This window comes from Cyprinus carpio, chromosome B25 (genome assembly GCF_018340385.1).
Source record: "Cyprinus carpio isolate SPL01 chromosome B25, ASM1834038v1, whole genome shotgun sequence".
Lineage (NCBI taxonomy): Eukaryota > Metazoa > Chordata > Actinopteri > Cypriniformes > Cyprinidae > Cyprinus > Cyprinus carpio.
Window position 1 is genome coordinate 735,284 of NC_056621.1, and position 22,155 is coordinate 757,438.

The 22,155-nt window shown below is 36.6% G+C and overlaps 1 protein-coding gene across 1 annotated transcript in view; it reads right to left on the reverse strand.

Moving 5' to 3' along the window:
• Positions 1-747: 747 nt before the first annotated feature.
• Positions 748-22,155, reverse strand: part of LOC109058842 (contactin-1a-like) — a 31,017-nt gene continuing 9,609 nt past the window's right edge. The window contains 17 exon segments of the mRNA XM_042752624.1: positions 748-2,803; positions 4,625-4,778; positions 6,635-6,753; positions 6,917-7,106; positions 7,850-7,953; positions 8,033-8,267; positions 9,826-9,896; positions 11,027-11,176; positions 12,129-12,290; positions 12,417-12,561; positions 12,999-13,165; positions 16,207-16,334; positions 16,420-16,570; positions 16,694-16,814; positions 17,862-17,986; positions 18,819-19,003; positions 20,271-20,370. Of these exon segments, the coding sequence (XP_042608558.1) occupies positions 2,727-2,803; positions 4,625-4,778; positions 6,635-6,753; positions 6,917-7,106; positions 7,850-7,953; positions 8,033-8,267; positions 9,826-9,896; positions 11,027-11,176; positions 12,129-12,290; positions 12,417-12,561; positions 12,999-13,165; positions 16,207-16,334; positions 16,420-16,570; positions 16,694-16,814; positions 17,862-17,986; positions 18,819-19,003; positions 20,271-20,370 (2,384 nt within the window). The 3' untranslated portion in view covers positions 748-2,726.

Sequence of the window (22,155 nt, forward strand, 5' to 3'; positions counted from 1 at the left end):
AATTAATGTTGTTCAGTTACTTTGATGCAATCTTTTGTTTAAAGCGCTATATAAATAAAGGTGACTATACTAAAAAGTGCTATAGTTATTTTTTATTATAACTTTTATAAACTAGCTTATTAAATTAAGTTCTTAGTTTGGGGAAAGTTTGTGTAATGTTGTGATTTATTGTTTTGCTTATTTAGTTTTCTGTATTTTTATTTTTATATGAATATGTTACATTTAATGAAAAGTAGTCAGAATACATTACCTATTTAAAATGTGTAACCTAGATAACATTACTAACTGACAGGACAAATGTGCTAGATTCTCCTGCTGCAATCACATCTGACTCTGTTTGCAGCTTTTGCTTCGACTTTGAATGAAACAGATATTAAAACTTAATTTTCTATGGTATTTTGTCGTTTTTACAGCAGGTCAAAAATTTATTTCCGAACTTCTACACACAAATGGTTCATTTAATGTTTTCAAGTTCCATATTTCTTCAAATATCTTCCATTTAATCTCACTCTCTTTCACAAAGATAAGCCTCCGTTTATAGTTTTATTATAGTTTGGATTCATAACCATGAGATCTATTTTAGTCTGGTATTCATTTTCTCACACACTATCAATCTCTAATGCTAAATATTTGTAAATGTATCATCTAGAATGAAGGCCATACTGTTGGAAATATAAAGATGATGATGAAAGAGACATGAAGCAGACGTGAAGCATCAACGAGAGCCAGAAACACACAGCAGACGAGTTTGTTTGGTCTCTATAAAGTTTAATTGAAGACTGAGATGAATGAAGCAGGTAATAACTGACAGGTTAGTCTAGTTAAAGAGTCTGACCTGTTGTTGAACTGAACCAGCGAGTATGACGATCAGTCATTCAATCCCATCATGCATCTGGCCTCTGAATAACTGCAGGCCGCTAAAGCTCAAGGCATCCATGCATTTGGCAAAACTCTCTCACGCAGACGAACATCAGGAGCAAAAGCACTTAGTGGAGGTTTAAATGAGGAGAAACTTCAGCTCAAACACATCAAATCACATCAAATCCCTGCTCCGCTTCATTACAAACAATCTGATCCTGAAGGAGTTTCTCAAATCAATAAAACAATCTACAGATCATCAGATGAATGGCAGATCATGTGATCTGTTTATAAACAAACAGATGCATGAGTAAACAGAATATAAATCATATATTCCAGCAAACACTCCACTATGAAACTCGCAGAGATGGATGAAACGGTCTGAACATCATCATTTAAAGTTAGCGACTGCAACAAACATTATTATAAAAATAAAAACGTTAAATGACATTCAGCACAAATCACCTGCCAATGACACACAGATCTGAATGATACAGTCAAAACAAAAGCAGTTTTGTGCTCAAGAATCGTTTGTTATGTGGTTATTAACGAATGTAATTAATGTGTATGAAACTTCCACCATGAAACTGAATCTGATGCATTAATAACTCAATGAATCTGTGTTCACCAGTGCTGGCTAGATTACTCCAGTCTGTTACGGGTTACAAAACTGAAGCAGTAATGTCATCTAGATTACACATTTCAGGTCATGTATTTGTTTGGACTACTTTTGCATTACTTTTAGATTACTTTTTTATAGCTTTAAATGGGAAAAATAAATAAAATATATGACGATTAACTGACATCAAAGTACATGCAAATATGTTGTTGAATTATTTGGAATAAACTATGAATGTCAGGGGAGCTTCAGGTAAAGGTCAGAGGGGTTAAACACTAATAAACATGGAAACAGCAATGACAAAGTCTTCCAGGTCTGAAATATTTATGTCAGTTATATATCGGCAGTGTTTAGTAACGTGCATAATTATTCATCTCATACATATGAGAATAACTCAGTTCTAAATAATTGAATGCTATTGTGTGAATAATCTGTAATCATGTAATCTATAAAAAAGTAACTGAAATCTGATTACAAACATTTTAATACGTAATAAAATCTAACTACAAGTACTAAATGTTTGGAACCTGATTATGTAATCCAGATTATATGTAATCAGTCACTACCCAGCACTGGTGTTCACTTGGATGTGTTCACTGTGAAATCACATTAAATCACACTAAAACACAAATGCATTCGCAGTATTAGTTCGTCTACATCGGCTGATGATATTTCAGAATATTTCTGAGACTGAAGCTTGTAAACAAACAAAAACACAAACGTCCGTTTCATTCAGCCGCTGATGTTCCTCACATGAACCCAATACAGATATTAAAATTATATCCTCATTTTAAAACAAAACTCTATCACAGATATGCTAATATAAAAAAACAGATACAGTGTTGAATAGACAAATATCTTATAAATTATTGCATATATAATAATCCTCTAAAAGTGAATGGATGCTGAATGGAGTTGAATGTGAATTGTTGGTTTGCTTTGACTGTATCCGTCCACAGAAATAAGAGAAAGCCACTGATCTGACAATGACAAAGACAAACGTGAGACGCTGTTCTGTCACCAAAACACACAGGAAGTCTCACGGCAACACTTCCTGTTTCCGCTCCATCTGGACCAATCAGCGCTCAGTAATAGATCAGAGTGTGAGATGTTGTAAGGCATATTGAACTGTTCAGACATTAAACACACGCTCTGTCCTGAATGTCCAGTCAGAGCCGCGCAGACTCTGAATATCGGTGGGTTTCCTCCTGTGAGAGTTCAGCTTCACTGAATCAGGATGAAACTACATTCAGAGACTCAAAGTCAACAGAACCGTGAGGAGCAGCCAGAAGAAGCCGAGAGACGGAGACGCCAGAACGGCAGCACCTGCAAAAACATCACAAAACTCTTATTTTACTCACTGACACACCATTAGTGGCTTTACTAATACATTTTGGCTCGATTAGCTTGGATCTGAAAGACAGGTAACTCTCAGTAATTTATCGATATGACCGCACTGACTGACGCCATCATCTGAGAACAAAACTTGAACTGAATTAAGCCGGATGATGCACTACTGTCTTCGTATAAAGCACTGTAAAGATGACCTGACTTGACTTGTGTGTTTTTGTCATTACTCTGAATCAAAAGAGACCAAACTTGTGCATTTTGGCCAAACTGTTCAGAAGTTATAGGTAAAACTGTCAATTATTCATATCTCTTGACCAGTATGTGGCGCTGTGCTGAAACTGCTCATGAATACTCAGGTCTAGGTAATTATAGCATGTACCAAATTTGGTCTGACTACAATAAAGTGTTGTGGAGATATGGCCTCATGTCCATTTTGGCGTCCTCTTTGCCAGATTTGTTGATACGCTATAATGCGGTTAATGTTGATACTGTGATATCTGTGTGCTAGACTTCAGAACTTTCCTGCAAGCACTTTTATGGGCTCCCACAGAGTTCCAGAGAGAAATTAAGAAAATGAACGATTACATAAGGAGCTTGAGCGCTAAATAGCACAAAAACAAACCTGCTTTTGATTTTCCTCATTTGTAAGTTACTTTGCAAAAAAGCATCTGCAAAATGAATAACCAGAAATTTGTCCAGTAGAATATTGTGTTTGAAAGTCTGTTTTAATTTCTATTCTAAATGTAGCTTTATTTGATAAATTCAGTTTATATACTGTATTGTCATGTCATTGTTTATATGTTATTTGTGTATTATTGCCAAGAAAATATTAAAAGGAAAATAACATCTAATCTAATCTAAATGTAAATATTATAAAAGTCATGTTTCTAAATTTGATGGAGTCACAATACTTTGTATAATCAAACATCTTCTTTATTGCTATCTGAACTATGATTGTGTGGTTATTTGTATTGCATGTTGTACCAGGATTATGTTAATTCAGTGAAACCCAAACATCATCTGAAGTCACGTGATCATCTGTGTGTTTTCCATCTGCTGGTCATTCATGAGTATCATGACAGTGAATCTCATCATCATTTGCTTCATGTGAGCAGCGTTCGCACTGATTTTATGCATATCCTGAATCCAGTGGATAAAAGCATCTGCATAAATACATATATAAATATCATGACAAACTGCTTATAAATGTCCTCATTTGTAAGTCATTGTGCATAAAAGCATCTGAAAAAAATAATAACTGTAAATTTGTCAAGAAGGATTTAGTTGATTTCCAAATGTTGTTTTATTGTGTTTTAATTTGTGAATCATTGTGGATGATGAGTCCAAGAAAAATACTTAATGGACAGTAACATATAACTTAATCTAGATGTAAATATCATGACAGTCTTGTGTTTCTCAGTTTGATGGACTTGCATTACAAACTATCAACTACTTTTTTTTTTTTTTTTTTTTTGCTATCTTCATTATGCATGATCATGTGGTTACTTGTACTTTATCTTCTATGAGGATTATGTTCATTCACACTACATCCTCTGTGAGTATCAGCTCCATCTGCTGGCCGTTCATGAGTTCTTCACTCATCTGCTTCATGTGAGCAGTGTTTGCACCGATTAAATCCTTTTTTTTTAATGAAATGTGATTTGCTTTGAATAAAATCATCTGACAAATGCATAAATACATAGAAATTTAATGACAAAATTCTTCATTTGTAAGTCACTTTAACATAAAAGCATCTCCGAAATCTGTCCTCATGCACTAATGTAAATGTGTTTTTACCTGCGATGCGCACTTGTGCGACGGCTCCGTCTCCTCCCTCGCTGTGCGCGCGCACCTCCACCAGGTAATCACCCTTCTTCATGGGCAGATCGATGGACTGCTTCACTGTGGTGTACAGCATGCCGCTGGGCTGCCCCTCCGGCCTGTACAGGACCTGAGTGAGAACAGCACAACATCAAGAACTGACTGAAAATAATGCTAAACCAGGGACAGAAAATAACTTTTCCATTAAGGAGTGATATTTACCCCCTTAAACTGATTTCCGGGGGCATTTCTACTTTCATACGGACAAAATTCTTCATTTTACTCAATAAATGCAGTTGGAATATTAAGCCACTTTAGGACTGATACCAGTCAAATGAAATCGATATGAACAACATCCAGCTTTGCACTGCAGAAGTGGCACAGAAGCTGCTTCAGAAGTAGCATTTAGATGGATTTACACAGACTGTTTAATGCAGCTCAGAGATGCCATGAATGCATTTACACTGCAGTTACAATCGCATGTATAACGTTATCAGATTAATGTTTTAAATCCAAAATATACTGAATATAGAACTATGAAATTATACTTTAACCACCACATATGAAAATATAACCACCACTTGGTGTTGGCAAATCACACAGTATCTTTGATGTGAATCCCTGATTTACTAATTTAACCGAATCATTTAAGAATGAAGCAAGTGCTATTTCTGCCATAAAATATATATGCTAAAATATTAAGAGTAATAATGTGTACTGGTATGGATTTTAGTTGATAAAAGAGCATGGTGCTTCAAAATCGGACTGTCCAATGTGAACCCAGACAGATGGCTACACTAGCAACACATTCTGTTTGAAACATCGCCGTATTTATAAGTCTTAGAGTAACCCTTGAGTAACCTGAAATCTGCCCCGCGAATCAGTTTCCAGTTTTGATTTGGAGTTTTGTTTTATCAACACAGTTTTAAAGGGACTGTTAAACATGGATGCCTGACATTATGTTTTCATGATAAGCCTAAAAGAATAAATGTGCAGCTACAGCATAACGATAAATTAATGTTGTACGGTTATTTTGAATGACAGCCGTTTGTCTCGCTGGAAACTTCTATGAAACTTAAAGGGATACTCCACCTTATTTAAGATATTTTGGATGAAAACCGGGAGGCCTGTGACTTTCATATCTTTCCTGGATCTTGACACTGTTATTTATTTGGCAGTCTATGAGACAGTCACAAGCCTCCAGGTTTTCATCCAAAATATCTTAAATTGTGTTCTGAAGATGAACTGAGCTTTTACGGGTTTGGAACGACATGGGGGTAAATGATTAATGACAAAATTTTCATTTTGGGGTGGAGTAACCCTTTAACCTGAATTTAAAAAAAAAACAAACAGAAAAAAAAAACTGATAATGTAATTGTCATAGGGAACACATTCATTGTTATTTTATAAAATGCTTGATATAGACATGGTATCCAAAGTGATCTACGCCCAAATAATCATATTCTACTATATTATCTTTGTGGATGTGTACTGTATATATTGATTTCTGATGACATTATGGGGTCAAAGGTCAAACGACAGTGGCTGTGAACAGCATCTGGATGTGAACAGGCTGATAAAGTCAGTCAAATCACTACAGAAGGACTGAATGAAAACATCTATAATGATTTTTCTTTGTTTCTTGAAGCACACATTCTCATTGACTCAATAATCACTTGTTTCTTCATCACTCACTCACTCACTCACACATACAGAGGATTTTAATCATCTCTCATTGCTTAGAATCAGCTGCCAGCACTAATTAAACATCATTAAGCTCATCAGTGGCTTGAGTTTGACACATGCAGCAGCAGAGGGAGACAGACAGACAGAAAACCCGTCCAAAACCTCAGCTTTAATGAGCTATTCATATGCAAGTTAAATTTTAACTCCATGAATCCAGTAAGACAAACACACTAAATCAAATTCAGAGACGCTGCTCAGCAGGTAAAGGTTTAAACCTTCAGTTTACGGTGTTGTTCTGACCTTATATCCCTCCACCGTCGACTCGTTGGCCAGCGGCTCCACCTGCTCCCAGGCGATGTTGATCGTCGTGCCGCTGTAGTTCATCTTTGTGCCGATGATTTTAGGAGGCCGACTAGGAGCTGAGAAAAACACAATCAGATCAGAAAATAACAGTAACATAAATGCCAATTATTTATTTTTTAACATCACATTTATTTTTTATTTTTTTCCCCTCAAACAGTAAAAATGTGTCCTAAAATACTCTAGTTTGAAAACCTGTCTTCTGGCTCCGATGGGACTTACGTGCTTTCTTGGTGTAGATTTTGTGGCGCTGGCTGGCGGGTCCGTATCCGGCGCCGTTATACGCCCGCACCTCGATCAGGTAATGTGAGTTGGGCTTCATGTTGTCCAGACGCGTGTGGTTTTCTCGACTGGAAACCAGAGCACGCTGTGCAGACGCCTCGTTCTCCACCGACTCCCTCCAGTACCGGACCTGAGAGAGAACAGACCAGAAATTAACATACTATCATAGTTTTTATTCATATTTTCAATTACATTTTATTTTTACATTTAAATTTTTCTTTTTAGTTGAAATTTTAGTAATTTTGTTTACATTTTATTTAAATCTCTGTATAGTTTTTATTAATGTTATTTATTAGTTTTAGTTCACTTAGTTTTAGTTATTTTAGTACATCTAGTACAAACTAAATGAAAATGAGGAACGTTGCCTTAAGCTGAAATAAAAAGTTTAAGTTTTTGATATTTTATTAGAATTTATTTATTTATTTATTTATTTTTTGTGGTTTTAATTTTAGTTGACACTATCTGTATAATAACAAAAAAATTATATAATAATATATATTTTTTACACAATAAATATTGGCTAAATGCAAACCCCCACCCCACTTTTTCTCCTAAAAAAATTATCACCAGTCTTTGGAAATAACTTAATTTTCTTATGTGTTTTTTTTCAAAAAAAAAAAAAAAAAAAGTTTTTTATTTTTATTTAATTTTTAGTTTTTTTGTTTGTAATTTTATTAATTTAAATGTTTGCTGTATATATTGTAATTTATTTCAGTAACCATTGTATTGCAAGTTATTTCACGATAATAACCCTGTTTGCTAATTGAACAACTTTGAACAACAGGAAGTACATCAGCAAGTGAATTTGAGGTGTGTGATAGTCTGGTGTGATTGGCTGGTTCTGAGGTTAATGCTGAACTAGTGATTTGGTACCTGGTATCCTTCAACCGTCTGCAGCTGTAGAGGCACCCAGGACACGACGGCTTCTGTGGCCGACAGCGTCCTCGCCTCAATGATGGTGGGAGCTTCTGCAGGAACTGAGATGGAAACACACATCAGTAAGATCACTAGTTCACGTGGTTTAATTCTGTAAATCTGCAGCTGTGCATCACCCACCATCCTGAGAGGAGTAGATGAAGGCGCTGATGCTGAACGGCCCTTCCCCCTGACTGTTGAAGGCCTTCATCTTCACCTCAAACCTGGTGGATGGGGGGATTTTCGAGTCTTTGTGGACATACTTTCGGGCCTGTGGATCTGTCACCGTCACCCTCATCCACTCGGGGTCGTTATGAGGCTTGAATGCGATGATGATGTAGCCAAAATTACTGCCGTAGTAGTACTGCTGGACCGGCTGTAGACGCAAACCACATCAAAACAGTTTTTGGTTTTAACCAAAGAAAAGATAGCAAATGTGAATAAAGTAAACACTTAATCTAATATATCACCTTACTTCCCCAACTGATGAATCATGATTTGGCATTACAAGTTATGTTTAAATATACAAATTGACTGTTGTTTAAATATACAATTATGTATTACCATTTTATAATCTGGTTCAAAAGTCCTTGTTTTGATTTTGCTGATATACTACAGTTGAAGGTTTTTACAGATGGAATTTTGGATTTCTCTGTTTATCAATCCATAAATCAGAAAATACTGTCAAAGACAAAAATATTTTCCCCATGTTTTCAGTAATAAAATGTTATATAAATCAGTGTAAATGAAATATAAACAAACCCCTCAGTAAAATCCTTCAGAATATAGAGAGTAATAAAACTCTAAGTTTTGGTGTATGTCAGTGCTGCTGAAGTGGAGAAACAAACTCATTACCTTTAAATATCTGCTTCTGTTCACCTGTGTTTTTAACTAATAAAATGTTGTATAAACCAGTGTGAATGAAATATAAACAAACCCCTCAGTAAAATCCTTCAGAATATAGAGAGTAATAAAACTCTAATTTTTGGTGTGTGTTGGTGCTGCTGAAGTGAAGAAACAAACTCATTACCTTTAAATATATGCATTTTCCACATGTTTTTAACTAATAAAATGCTGTATAAATCAGTGTGAATGAAATATAAACAAACCCCTCAGTAAAATCCTTCAGAATATACAGAGGAATAAAACTCTAAGTTTTGGTGTATGTCAGTGCTGCTGAAGTGGAGAAACAAACTCATTACCTTTAAATATATGCATTTTCACATGTTTTTTAGTAATAAAATGTTGTATAAATCAGTGTGAATAAAATATGAACAAACCCCTCACTAAAAACCTTCAGAATATACAGAGGAATAAAACTCTAAGTTTTGGTGTCTGTCAGTGCTGCTGAAGTGGAGAAACAAACTCCTTACCCTTTAAGTATATGCATTTTCACATGTTTTTAAAATATAGAATGTTATATAAATTAATGTGAACAAAATATAAACAAACCACTCAGTAAATACCTTCAGAATATAGAGAGTAATAAAACTCTAAGTTTTGGTGTGTGTCAGTGCTGCTGAAGTGGAGAAACAAACTCATTACCTTTAAATATATGCATTTTCACATGTTTTTAACTAATAAAATGTTGTATAAACCAGTGTGAATGAAATATAAACAAACCCCTCAGTAAAATCCTTCAGAATATAGAGAGAGAAAAAAAAAGTAAAATAAAAAGTTTTTGTGTAAGTGCAGCTGAAGTAGAGAAACAAATTTTAAAGATATGGATTGAGTGATTAAAGATATTAATTGAAATCTACAGATGCAAATAGAAAAAGTGCAATTAAAATAAACACTTAAATGTGCATTTTAGATCACTTTGAAATTGAAATTGAAAGAGAGAATTGCATTTTGCTGGTATTTGGAGTGGGATTTTTCTGATGACTAGAATATACATGCCACTAGTCTTCATGTGAGAAACATGAGCACTGTACCGTCCATGTGATGGTGAGCTCACGACTGGTTTCTCCTCCTCCACCGATATCTGACGGAGCCACAACAGGCCCTACAGAGAGAGAAATTACAGTAATTATGCATGCTAAGGCACTGCTAAGCAATTATTAGTTACTATGGTTTTCTAGATGATTCCAGTGGTGCTACTGTATGTTGTGGGTGGTTTCCCAGAATGCTGCTGGAGAACTAACACACTGATGCTTAATACTTAGTGTTAGTGATATAATCAGATCACTATCAGTAATAGTACTACTGAGGATTGACATACCGTTCAAAAATTGCCTGCACATTTTGCATGCCGACTCCATTTAGACTTGCTGGAACGTAAGCTTATTAAACATGACATCTGATCATTTTCAACCAAGGAAAAGGAAAAGGACAGGATGCGACGTGGCCAAATATGGTGTCCCATACTCAGAATTTGTGCTCTGCATTTCTCCCATCCAAGTGCACACACAGCAGTAACCATTACCATGTTTTTACTTGATTTAGCCCCCTTTTTACTAATTAAAAATATGAGAAATTCTTTAAAATTTCATATTATACATGAATTATACATGAAAACCAATGTGATACATTTCAGTATTCATGATAAACTTTATCTGAATATATCATTATCTGAAACTTGTAAGAACAAACAATCTGAGAATTACCAGTATTAGCCTCATTGGAATTAACAGAATTGAATTTTTTTTTTTTTACTTGTAACTCATAACTGCCCAAAATAGTCCAGATTCATGAAACCTACATTTTTCTAATAAAATAACATGAATATTAGTCTGGAATGCTTTAAAACAAAATATATTCCTTTCACTTACATAAACCTTCATTGTACCATAAAAAGGTTCTCAGTTGTCCACGCTGCAATGGTTCATCAATAGCTGGCAGCAGAGTGAATTGCAGGCTTCTTTTCAAACTTCTGTCCTTTATCAAATTCAGACTATTTGGTCTTTGAACTTTTGCTCTGCACCCGCTGGGCTTGATTTCATTTGATATAAATCATTTGTTATGCAAGTAACATCTAGTGTGTTTACAGTGTTGTTTATTAGCAGAATTTAGCTCTAAAAGTGTGTGAGATGTGGTAACGAGGCTAAATATATTTTACAAAAGTATTTTTGAGACACATCTATTTTTTAATAAGAAAAAAATAAATTTCCTTAGATGAGGACAGAAGGAACTCACTGGTTTCTCTGGTGGTGATTTTGGGCGAGGGGTCACTCGGGGGTCCGGTGCCCAGCGTGTTGGTGGCGATGACCCTGAACTCATACTCCGTCCATGGCGTCAGATTGATCACGGTGGCCATTTCTGCATTTCCCTCCACATTCACTGGAGCTGAAGACACACAGAATCACTGGATAAATACACAGACTCATAAACAGATGATTATCAAATTAAATAATCCCCTCAAATGTACAGAAAAGTATATTACTTTATTACAGTTTATTTCAACTGCTTACATTTTCAAAACTTTGCCTCCACTTCTGTTTACATTTAATTTTAGAATTTTGTTTTTTTGAAAACTTAACACACACATCCAATAATTGCACACACAACATATAAAATGCCTCACATCTCGCACCACATTCAAAATATCACAAACACATCTCAAAAGCAAACATTTGTCTTATGTTGCAAACACCTTTTCCATAACATTGCACTTTGGATATATCATATGCACACAGTTATTCAAAACCTAAAGCTCTTCTTTCATGAGCTCCCGTGTACATTTCTGTTCAAGACTGAAAGTAACTGGCAGAGAGATGATGAAAGATTCACAGTAAACACAGGAGCAAGATTGAAACCAAACTTTTATTCTGTAAGCACTTGTGTTTGTGAATACAGTATATTACACAGTGCCAAAGAAAAGAAACACATCGAGCATGTGTAGTTGTGTAGATGTGTGTTTACAGGCCTGTTCTAAAGCATGATTGGCTGGTGTTAATTAAGCACACGTGGGGAGTTAGTTTGTTACAGTACTAGTATTGGTTGTGTTTGAAATAGGAAATCAAGATACTTCCTATTAGATTTTTGTGTGTTACATAGAGAATTGTTTGTTGTGTTTTCCAAAAAGTGATTTATGAAATTAATAATCGAATCAAAGACTCACAATTACTGTATGGTTTTGCAGATTTGGTGTGTGCTTCTGCTGTTTGAGTGTCAGCTTTCAGAAATTGTGTGACAAATAAAGATTTTGTGTGTAAGCAGTTGAAAACACACACACACACACACACACACACACACACTCATGTATCATCACTATAGTGGAGTGTGGTGATGTACTCACAGGTGGAGGCGTCTCTCCAGTCCTGCTGTGCTTGCACATCTCTGTACTGGATGCTGTATTTGGAGATGGGACTCAGGTTATCCGTCCCGTGACTCCAGGTCACTCTCACACTGCTGGTCAACACCTCGTCCACGCGCACACCTCCAGGAGGACCTGGGGGACCTGAGGATGAGGAGACACAGGAGCTAGTGATGTACAAACAATCTGAGATATGGGGTTCATCAGCAGCGGCGTCACTCACAGCTCACGGAAACCTAAGGTTTATGTGAAAATAAAAACCTGTCTGACCTCTGACCACCAGCTCTGCAGAGACCGTGACGTTGTCCACCGGCGTCTGCGCTGTACAGCTGTAACGTCCCGCGTGTCTCAGCTGTGTGTTACTGATCAACAGCTCTGAGCTGGACGTCCCGGCCTGGCCGTCCTGATTAACATCCTGAGCAACAATCATTTCAATTTATACACTAGCAAAACACACAAGAAACCTGTTCACACCATCAGCAATAACTGTAATGATAACTATAACCGTACAGTTACATTTAGTCACTTATATTCTCATATATTCTGATGCTTTTATCCAAAGCCACTCACAAATGAGGACAACAGAAGCAATCAAAACTCTTTACTGTTATACAGTAGTTTCATTATACTAATTAAGTAGCATTACAGTTTTCATAAGTAGCATTATGGTTACCTTTCATAGTTATTATAATTATAACTATTATAGTTATCGTTATAGTTGTCATTATAGTTGTTTTTGGTGTTAAGGCATCCACAATGGTACTATTAATGAAGAGTCTTGATTCATTAACACTAAATAAATAATTATCAGATGTTTGTCATCAGTATTAAACAGCTGAAGACTGAATTGACCATTTTGCTCTCGTAATGCTCTCTGTCTCGGTCGATGACGTGTGCGTCGAGGGACCAGATGAAGGTGAGGTCGAGGGTGGGGTCATGTGATGCGGCGCACTCCATCCTGGCACTCTCGCCCACACTGATGTCAGCACTGGACGGAGCCAGAGTGATCTTCGTGGCGTCTGAGGAGAGAGACACTCATTATCCTCTGAATGCAGGAGAACGCCTCTCACTTCTGCTGAGGACCATCAGTCGCATGCTTGTGGCAGCAGAGGGCAGCAGTGAGACACTTGTCCATCACATCACACGCAACCAACAAACACAAACTCAGCTAGCTTACAAACTGTGATGTTCATGTGAGAGTTGGTTTTAAAGATTAAAGTTAGACGGTTTTAATGCCATTCAGTCTGTCAGACAAACAGATGTGTTCTGGATGGTTGCTATGGTGTTGCTATGCAGTTTCTGAAGTATTCTGGGTGGTTACTAGGCTAAAGTGTTCTGAGAGGCTGCTGTGTTGTTGTTTTGCAGATGGTAGCCTGTTCTGGATGGAGTATTCTGTGCGGTTACTAGATAGTTTCTATGTTCTGAGTGGTTGGTGCGTTGCTTTGCAGTTACTAGTATGTTCTGGGTGGTCATTATGACATTACTAGGGTATTGTAGGATATTCTGGGTGGTTGCTGGGGTGTTGCTATGGTGTTGTGGATGGTTGTTAGGGTTACTTTGCAGTTTCCAAGGTTTTCTGGGTGGTTGCTAGGCTAGTAGGTAGATATGTGGTTACTCTGGTGTTCTGAGTGATTGCTAGGATGTTGCTATACAGTTGTTAAGGTGTTTTGGATTGTTGTTAGGGTGTAACTTTGTAGCTTCATGGGTATTCTGGGTGGTTATTAGACTATGGTGTTGTTATGCAGGTGTTAGGGTGTTCTGGATGGTCGTTAGGGTGTAACTGCTAGGGTATTCTGGGTGGTTGCTAGGGTGTTGCTATGCCCTTTTTAGGGTGTTCTGGTTTGGTTGTTTGGTTGTGTGTTGTTGTGTATTTTTGGTAGTTGCTAGGGTGTTGCTATGCAGTTATTAGGGTGTTCTGGATGGTCGTTAGGGTGTAACTGCTAGGGTATTTTGGGTGGTTGCTAGGGTGTTGCTATGCATTTATTAGGGTGTTCTGGATGGTCGTTAGGGTGTAACTGCTAGGGTATTTTGGGTGGTTGCTAGGGTGTTGTTATGCAGTTATTAGGGTGTTCTGGATGGTCGTTAGGGTGTAACTGCTAGGGTATTCTGGGTGGTTGCTAGGGTGTTGCTATGCAGTTATTAGGGTGTTCTGGATGGTCGTTAGGGTGTAACTGCTAGGGTATTCTGGGTGGTTGCTAGGGTGTTGCTATGCAGTTATTAGGGTGTTCTGGATTGTCGTTAGGGTGTAACTGCTAGGGTATTCTGGGTGGTTGCTAGGGTGTTGCTATGCAGTTATTAGGGTGTTCTGGATGGTCGTATAGGGTGTAACTGCTAGGGTATTCTGGGCGGGCTGCTAGGGTGTTGCTATTATGCAGTTACTATGGTATGGTGTTCTGAATGGTTGTTAATAGGGATGGAAAAATATCTAACCATACTTTTCTCCACACATGGCACTTGGACTGCGGTTCAACTTAAATTTGACAAAGCATCTGTAATATGGTTTGCTATAAAAATGACACGTAAAACAAACACGGCTCAGCTAATGTATGTTTCTGTTGATGGATGTTCATTCTGGCTTCCCAAAACATTACAACAACAGCGATGAAAAAAATGTGTTCAATGTGAATGCCGTATGCTGGAATATGGAGCCCGGTCTAATGAAAATGTGTATAAATGGTTAGAATATGAGCACTCATTTATTCCGTCATTACTTTAATTTCTGTACCTACAGTATAAACTAATGTTAGACCCACCTAAGAAAAACTGAAAATCACTGTTAAATGTATTTGTATCTTTACTCTTTTGTATTTATTTGTGCTGTTGCTTGTAGTGAGATAGATTTTTCTTATTTTCTTTATTTTTATTTGACAGTATAGTTTTTCCCTAAACATAGCACATACCGAACCGTACCGAAACGGCGACTCTAAACCTGTGATACAAACCGAACCGTGAGTAAGTTGTCCCCTAGTTGTTAAAGCATTGCTAGGGTGTTGTAGAGTATTGTAAAATATTATGGGTGGTTTCTAGGGTGTTGCTTGCAGTGTACTAGGGTGGTATGGGTGGTTGTTTATGACATTCCTACTTCTACGTTTTAGGATATTATGGGTTGTTGCAAGGGTGCTGCTAAGCAGTTGCTAGGGTGTTCTGTGTGGTCATTAGGGTGTTATTTTACAGTTTTTAAGGTACTCTGGGTGGTTGCTAGGCTGGGAGGTACAGTAGCTATATGGCTACTAAGATGCTCTGGATGGTTGTTAGGGCATTGCTAGTGTGTTGTAAGGTATTGTAAAGTATTCTGGGTGGTTTCTAGGGTGTTGCTATGCAGTAGCTCAGGTCTTCTGGTTGATTGGTAGGGTGTTACTTTGCAGTTTCTAGGGTATTCTGGATGGTTGTTATGCTAGGGTGTTGTTATGTAGTTGCCAGGGTGTTGTAAGGACATTGCTAGGGTGTTACTAGGGTATTGTAAAGTATTCTGGCTGGTCGCACGGGTGTTGCTCTGGTGTTCTGAATGGTTTTTAGGGTGTTTACAGTTTCTAATGTATTCTGGGTGGTTGCTAGGCTAGGAGGTAGCTATGCAGTTACTAGGATGTTCTGGGTGGTTGCTAGGCCATTGTTATGATGTTGTAGGGCACTGTAAAGTATTCTGTGTGGTTTCTAGGGTGTTGCAGTGCAGTTGCTAGGGTGGTGTGTGTGGTTGTTAGGGTGTTAATTTGCGGTTTCTAAGGTGTTTTGGTTACAGGAGCATTCTGGATGGTTATTGGGTTGTTGCTTTACAATTGCTAGTGTGTTTTTTGTTGGTTTGTATTTTGTTGGTTGTTTGGGTTGTTTTTGTTTTGCTGGTCTGGGGTTACTAGGGTATTCAGGATGGTTGCTAGGAGGGTATTATGGTGGATACTAGTATCTTCCAAGGTGGTTACTAGAGTGTTCTGTGTTGCTGCTAGAAAGTTGCTATGTGGTTGCTGGGGTGAAAAGAACATTTTCTTTCTCAAGAGAACACAATAACAGCAGTAATAATTATTAACTATTAACTAACTATTGTTAGGGTTCGGTTTCCGTGTCGTACCGGTGACTGACAGCGATCCGGAGCTGTTCGCTCGGCCTCGGTCGTTTTCTGCCAAACAAGGTATTGCCTTCGTCTGATTTGGTGACGTTCAGAAAGCTCTAAAACTCCCGTATGGCCATATGAAGATTCTGCAATCATGAAAGACAGGGACTGAATGTGAACGGCTCTGGGCGAGAGAATGGATCGTGAGATGACCTCTGCGGGACCTCTGACCTGCTGGAGTTGTGCAGGAGCTCGGTTCCTTTGCTCCAGGAGATGCTCGGCCGCGGCGCCGCTCGGGGTTTGCAGGCAATCACCACGCGCCCGTTTTTGGCCCCCAGAAGTTTGGTCTTCACTGGGTTCCACTCAAATGAAGGAGCACCGGCTGGGAAAACAACACATTCAGTGGAAGAACTAGCAGTGTTCCTCAAGATCTTCAACCCCGTGAGTCCTAAGGCTCAGAACCTCGTTTTACAGCAAATATAAATACTAAACCATAAATACTCACCGAACACCCTGAGCTCGGCGTTGGCGTATATCGTGCCGTGACGGTTCTCAGCGATACACTGATACATCCCTGAATCATCAAACGTCAGGTCTGTGAAACGCAACTCGTGGTTCTTGCCGTACTGATGGAAGAGAAGCAAGAAGAGAACAGATTCATCCGTCAGAATTCAAGACATGAGCCTCTGAAATCTATCAATGAGAAGAATCCCCAAAAACTGTAAAATAAAATAACATTATTCATATAAATAAATAAATACATGGGTGTGTGTATTTACATATAATTCATACAAGCTAAAATAATACATACAAATGTAAAATATACAAATAAATTATTTAATGAAAATATGTTTATTTAAACAATGTATTTGTTTTATTAATTTCATTAGATAAAATAAATGAAAAGAAAATCATAATGATAAAAAATTACAAAATAACACATAATAACAAATAAAACAATTTGGCATACAAGCAAAAAGAATAATGCAGTGTAAGTACATTTTAATTCTAATTAATGAAAAAAAATACATTATAAAATACAATATTAATTTGATAAACTATAAATAAAAATATATGAATAGTTAATATAAAGTTGATTTTGACTGAAGACACTTTAAAACACTAACATCTGTCTGACTTTATTATTCTGTTAGAAGTCGTGTTTGATTTGCATTCTGCGGCTCTTTCTGTTATATACGCTATAAACACACTTCAGGTGTTTGGATCAGCACCATCTGGTGACTGTTATGTAACCAGAAGCATGATGGGAAGGCCTCGCTCCAGACGGGAACACAGCCAGCAGTCCGACCGCCTCACAACACGCTCATTCGTTACGCTGACCTGCTGCATCTATTTACATGCACTGCTGGAGTGGGGGAGTTTACTAATGCATTTTTAAACTGACTGGGACAATGTTTGCTATTTTTTACGGACATCAAAATAAGGAGATTTGTGGTGTTCCTGTAGCTCAAGAAAAACAGCATGATGCTAGCAACACCAAAGGAATGGGTTTTAATGCATGAACTGTTTAAATGTTTAATACTCTAAATGCAACATCAGTTATTCTGAATAAAGCATCTGCCGAATGCAGACTTATTTTTTTTAACTGATCTGATTTTAAATGCTTGAATTTGTGTGAAAATGAATGATTATAAATCAGACATCAGCGATACCATTCGTCCGTTCTTCAGGAAGTGCACATGGGGTTTGGGTTTCCCGCTGGCCAGACAGGACATGATGTAATCGCCTCCGATGTCTCTCTCCGAGCTGCTGATCTTCTCCACCCATTCAGGAGCTCCTAGACAGAGACAAACACACGTAAACCACTGTTATTAGTATCATTTAGACACTATTACAGTATTTATTAATAGTTTTTGTAACGTTTTTTTTTTTTTTTTTTTTATATATATACTATGTACATTCAGTTTTAGTTATTTTTGTACATCAAATTAAACTAAATGAAAAATACTGCCTTGGCACTATCTGGGGTTTGGCACAGTTTATCTGCCTTGGCACAGTTTAAGATTTTTTATACTTTTATTTTATTTCAGTTAATGTTTATTTAATTTCAAGTAACCATTTTTTAATGATTTTACTTTCAGTTAACTATAATAAACCACGATGTAAAAAAGCAATGCTTTACGGGACAATTCTTGCAAATCCTAATACATAAAGCATTTTGGTAACACTTTATTTTGATGGTCCCTTTTTCAGCATTCTGTTGACTATAAGTTACTTTGCACCTACTGTACATGTCAACTAACTCTCATTAGAGTATTAGTAGACTGGCTGCTTCATATCTGCTAACTCGTCATTGTGATGGTCTCCCGACAGATATTCTACTGACTATAAGTAACTTTGCAAGTACATTTCAAGCTATTCTAACCCTAACCCTAGCAGTCTACTAATACTCTACTAACACTCTAATAAGAGTTAGTAGACATATAGGTTCAATGTTACTTATGGTCAACTGAATGTGTTAATGTGACCATCAAAATAAAGTGAAACCAGCATTTTTATTGTTATTGTTAATGTTTTTGTGGTTTTTGTGTGCACTCTATTTTCCAGTGGCACTGCTCTTCTCAGTAATGTTTCATTGAGGTGTGTTCATGAAGTCGTGTGACTCTCACCCTCCACATACAGATGCACTTTGTGTCTGTCTTTGCCTTTGGAGTTGTCGGCCTCACACTCGTATAAACCTTCATCCTCGTACTGGATGTCATAAAGATGAAGGAGACTTCCTGACATACTGATGTTGTGGCGCTCGACTGGCAGATCACCGTCCACCTTCCTCCATCGGATCTGAGGGATGGGGCTGAACACACACACACACACACACACACACACACACACACACACACACAATATAACATGGTGAGATCTGCTTATTAAATATAATCAATGTTAAAAAACTTTCACCACATTGTGTTCATCAGCTTTAGATGATAAAAATACATGTAAGAGACAACCAATCATTAACCAAGTATGCAAATATGACACTGATGTCACTGATGTCCCTAGCTGATTACTTACATTATAACATATGACATACATTATTTTCTAAATCTGAAAGTTGGATAAAGCCAGGCTCAAAATTCTTGTGTGATTTCTTTGACATATTAGAGTTTTTTATTTATTTTTTTTTTTTTTATTACTCAATAAATAAGAAAATACTGGCAACAGGCAGAAAAAAAGTCTCAATTTCCCATCAATATAAGTTTTGATGTGTGTAACTACTGCTGAAGTTAGGAAAAAACTCTTTAAACATGGACTGAGATTGGACTCTACAGATGTGAAGTTAGGAAAAAACTCTTTAAACATGGACTGAGATTGTGGACTGTGTTTTGGATGTTTTTATTTAAATTGATTTTGTTATAGAATTGTTGTGTTAGATGTGTATTTTGGATGTTTTCTTTCCATTAATCTGAAAAAGATGTCCTTAAACACTGTTGTTTCTGATTTATTCATGACTTCATTGTACTATGAGATATGTCATTTTCAGACCTTAAACTTCCTCTTTAATCCCAAATGAACACTTATTGAAACTAAACAATGGAAACAACTAAAGACAGATATCCAATTGTAACAGCATATGCAAAATGTTATACTGTCCCTGATCTTATTTTGAACACTGTACAACTGATTAATTTAAGTCAGTAAGAGTTCTTCTTTGTACTTTTAATAAATGTAAACATAATTCAGTATGAAAATACATGAGAGAAAGACATCACATGGTATTCAGGATATTATGCAAATATACAGTGATGGCCACTGGTGACGCTTTAACTCAAATACTGAACATTTTGTCAGTGTCAGTATATAAGATATGAAGAACCTTTTCTCCATTGGTACTTTAAAAATGGTAGCAGGCAGGACCGCACATACAGGCAGATTTAGGAAAAAAGCTGAAATATATAGGATTCAAAATGCAGTTTGAGTGAAATCTGGATGTTAATCAAAGTTCAAACTCGAAATATTTGCAACAAAAAAAAATTGTGAGCTGAATAATGAAGGTTTTGAGGAAATGACTGCAATGCTGCTTTGCAAACAGTGAGAAGTCATCTGTGTGGCGTTTTTCTTACTTTCCCAGCGCGAAGCACTCCAGCGTTACGTTCTGCACCCAGCAGCGTGTAAGTGTCTGGAGATTTGACTTTGATATCAGCGGATATTTCCTCAGAGAACCTGATAGAGAGCAGATATGAGATGGCAGTGAATGACTGAGGTCCTCATGAATTTGTTATTCCTTCCAGCAGAACGAGCGAGTCTTTCCTGTTTGTTTATCTGCTCTGAGGCGCTTCAACTCAACACACTCATGATGCTGTGACAGTCACAAACAACTGTAATATTACACATACACGTATGAATCACGAGTATGCAATGTTGGGATTGAACCGAGAATGTAGTTTTACACTAGAGATGTGCTTTAGATATTAAATGTTTATGTGGTATTAAAGCAAAGCAGTGCATGTGAAAAGGGTAAAAAACTAACTAACAGATTTCACCATACCTCACCAGCTGATCACAGTACATTAAGAATTAAAATATTGTTTTCTATTTCAAGTTTTCTGAAATGTTATGTTTAAATATGAAAATAGGGCAACTCCTAGTTAAACATGCCCTAATTGTACGCATTTACAGAAAATAAATCTGAAAGTTGGATGAATTCAGGTTCAAAATTTTTGATTGTTTTTTGTTTGATTTTGTTTACATATTAGAATTAAAGGTTTTTCAAGAGGGGATTTTGTATTTCTCATTTTATTACTTAGTATATCAGAAAATACTGTCAACAGACAGAAAACAAGTCCTTTTACACCCTGTTTTTAGAAATACAATGGTGTATAAATCAGTGTGAATGAAATATTAACAAACCCCTCAGTTAAAACCCTCAGACTATAGGTAGGAATAAAACTCTAAGTTTTGGTGTATGTCAGTGCTGCTAAAGTGGAAAAACAAACTGACAAACTTTTAAAAATATGCATTTTGAGCATGTTTTAGGCATTAATGTTGTATGAATCAGTGTGAATGTGATATGAAATATTCCCTCAGTAAAAACCTTCAGAATATAGAGAGGAATAAAACTCTAAGTTTTGGTGTATGTCAGTGCTGCTAAAGTGGAAAAACAAACTGACAAACTTTTAAAAATATGCATTTTGAGCATGTTTTAGGCATAAAATGTTGTATGAATCAGTGTGAATGAGATATGAACAAACCCCTCAGTAAATACCTTCAGAATATACAGAGGAATAAAACTCTAAGTTTTGGTGTGTGTCAGTGCTGCTGAAGTAGAGAAACAAACTCATTACCTTTAAATATATGCATTTTCACATGTTTTTAGTAATAAAATGTTGTATAAATCAGTGTGAATGATATATGAACAAACCCCTCAGTAAAAACCTTCACAATATAGAGAGTAATAAAACTCTAAGTTTTGGTGTATGTCAGTGCTGCTGAAGTGGTGAAACATATACTGTTATAGATATTCTGTTACTGATATACTGAGATATTCTGTTACTTTCAGACCTCAAACTTTCTCTACAGTTAAAAAAAAGCATTTATTTGAGACTAAACAGTAGTTTATTTTTTGCATTATTGACACACTATTCTCCTAATTAATGCTGTACAGTTGCTTTGACACAATCTGTGTTGTTAAAAGCGCTATATAAATAAAGGTGACTTGACTAACGATTTATTCTGGACAGTTTTCTGTTATCACACAGAAGAACATTAACTACTGAGTGATCAGAAACTTGTCTCATCTAGTTATGGTGAAGAGATCATAATGAAGAAGAACTATATAGTAGGATACTATTATTCTTGAACTAACATGTGTGAAAGCTTGTTTTTGTGTGTGTGGAGCAGATTTCTTTGAGGAGATAATTTCATCTTGAACAGACCTAAAATAAGCACCAGCTCAATCAGAAATACTTCAGAAACCACAGACAGTTTGTGTTCTCTTTTAGATCTTTG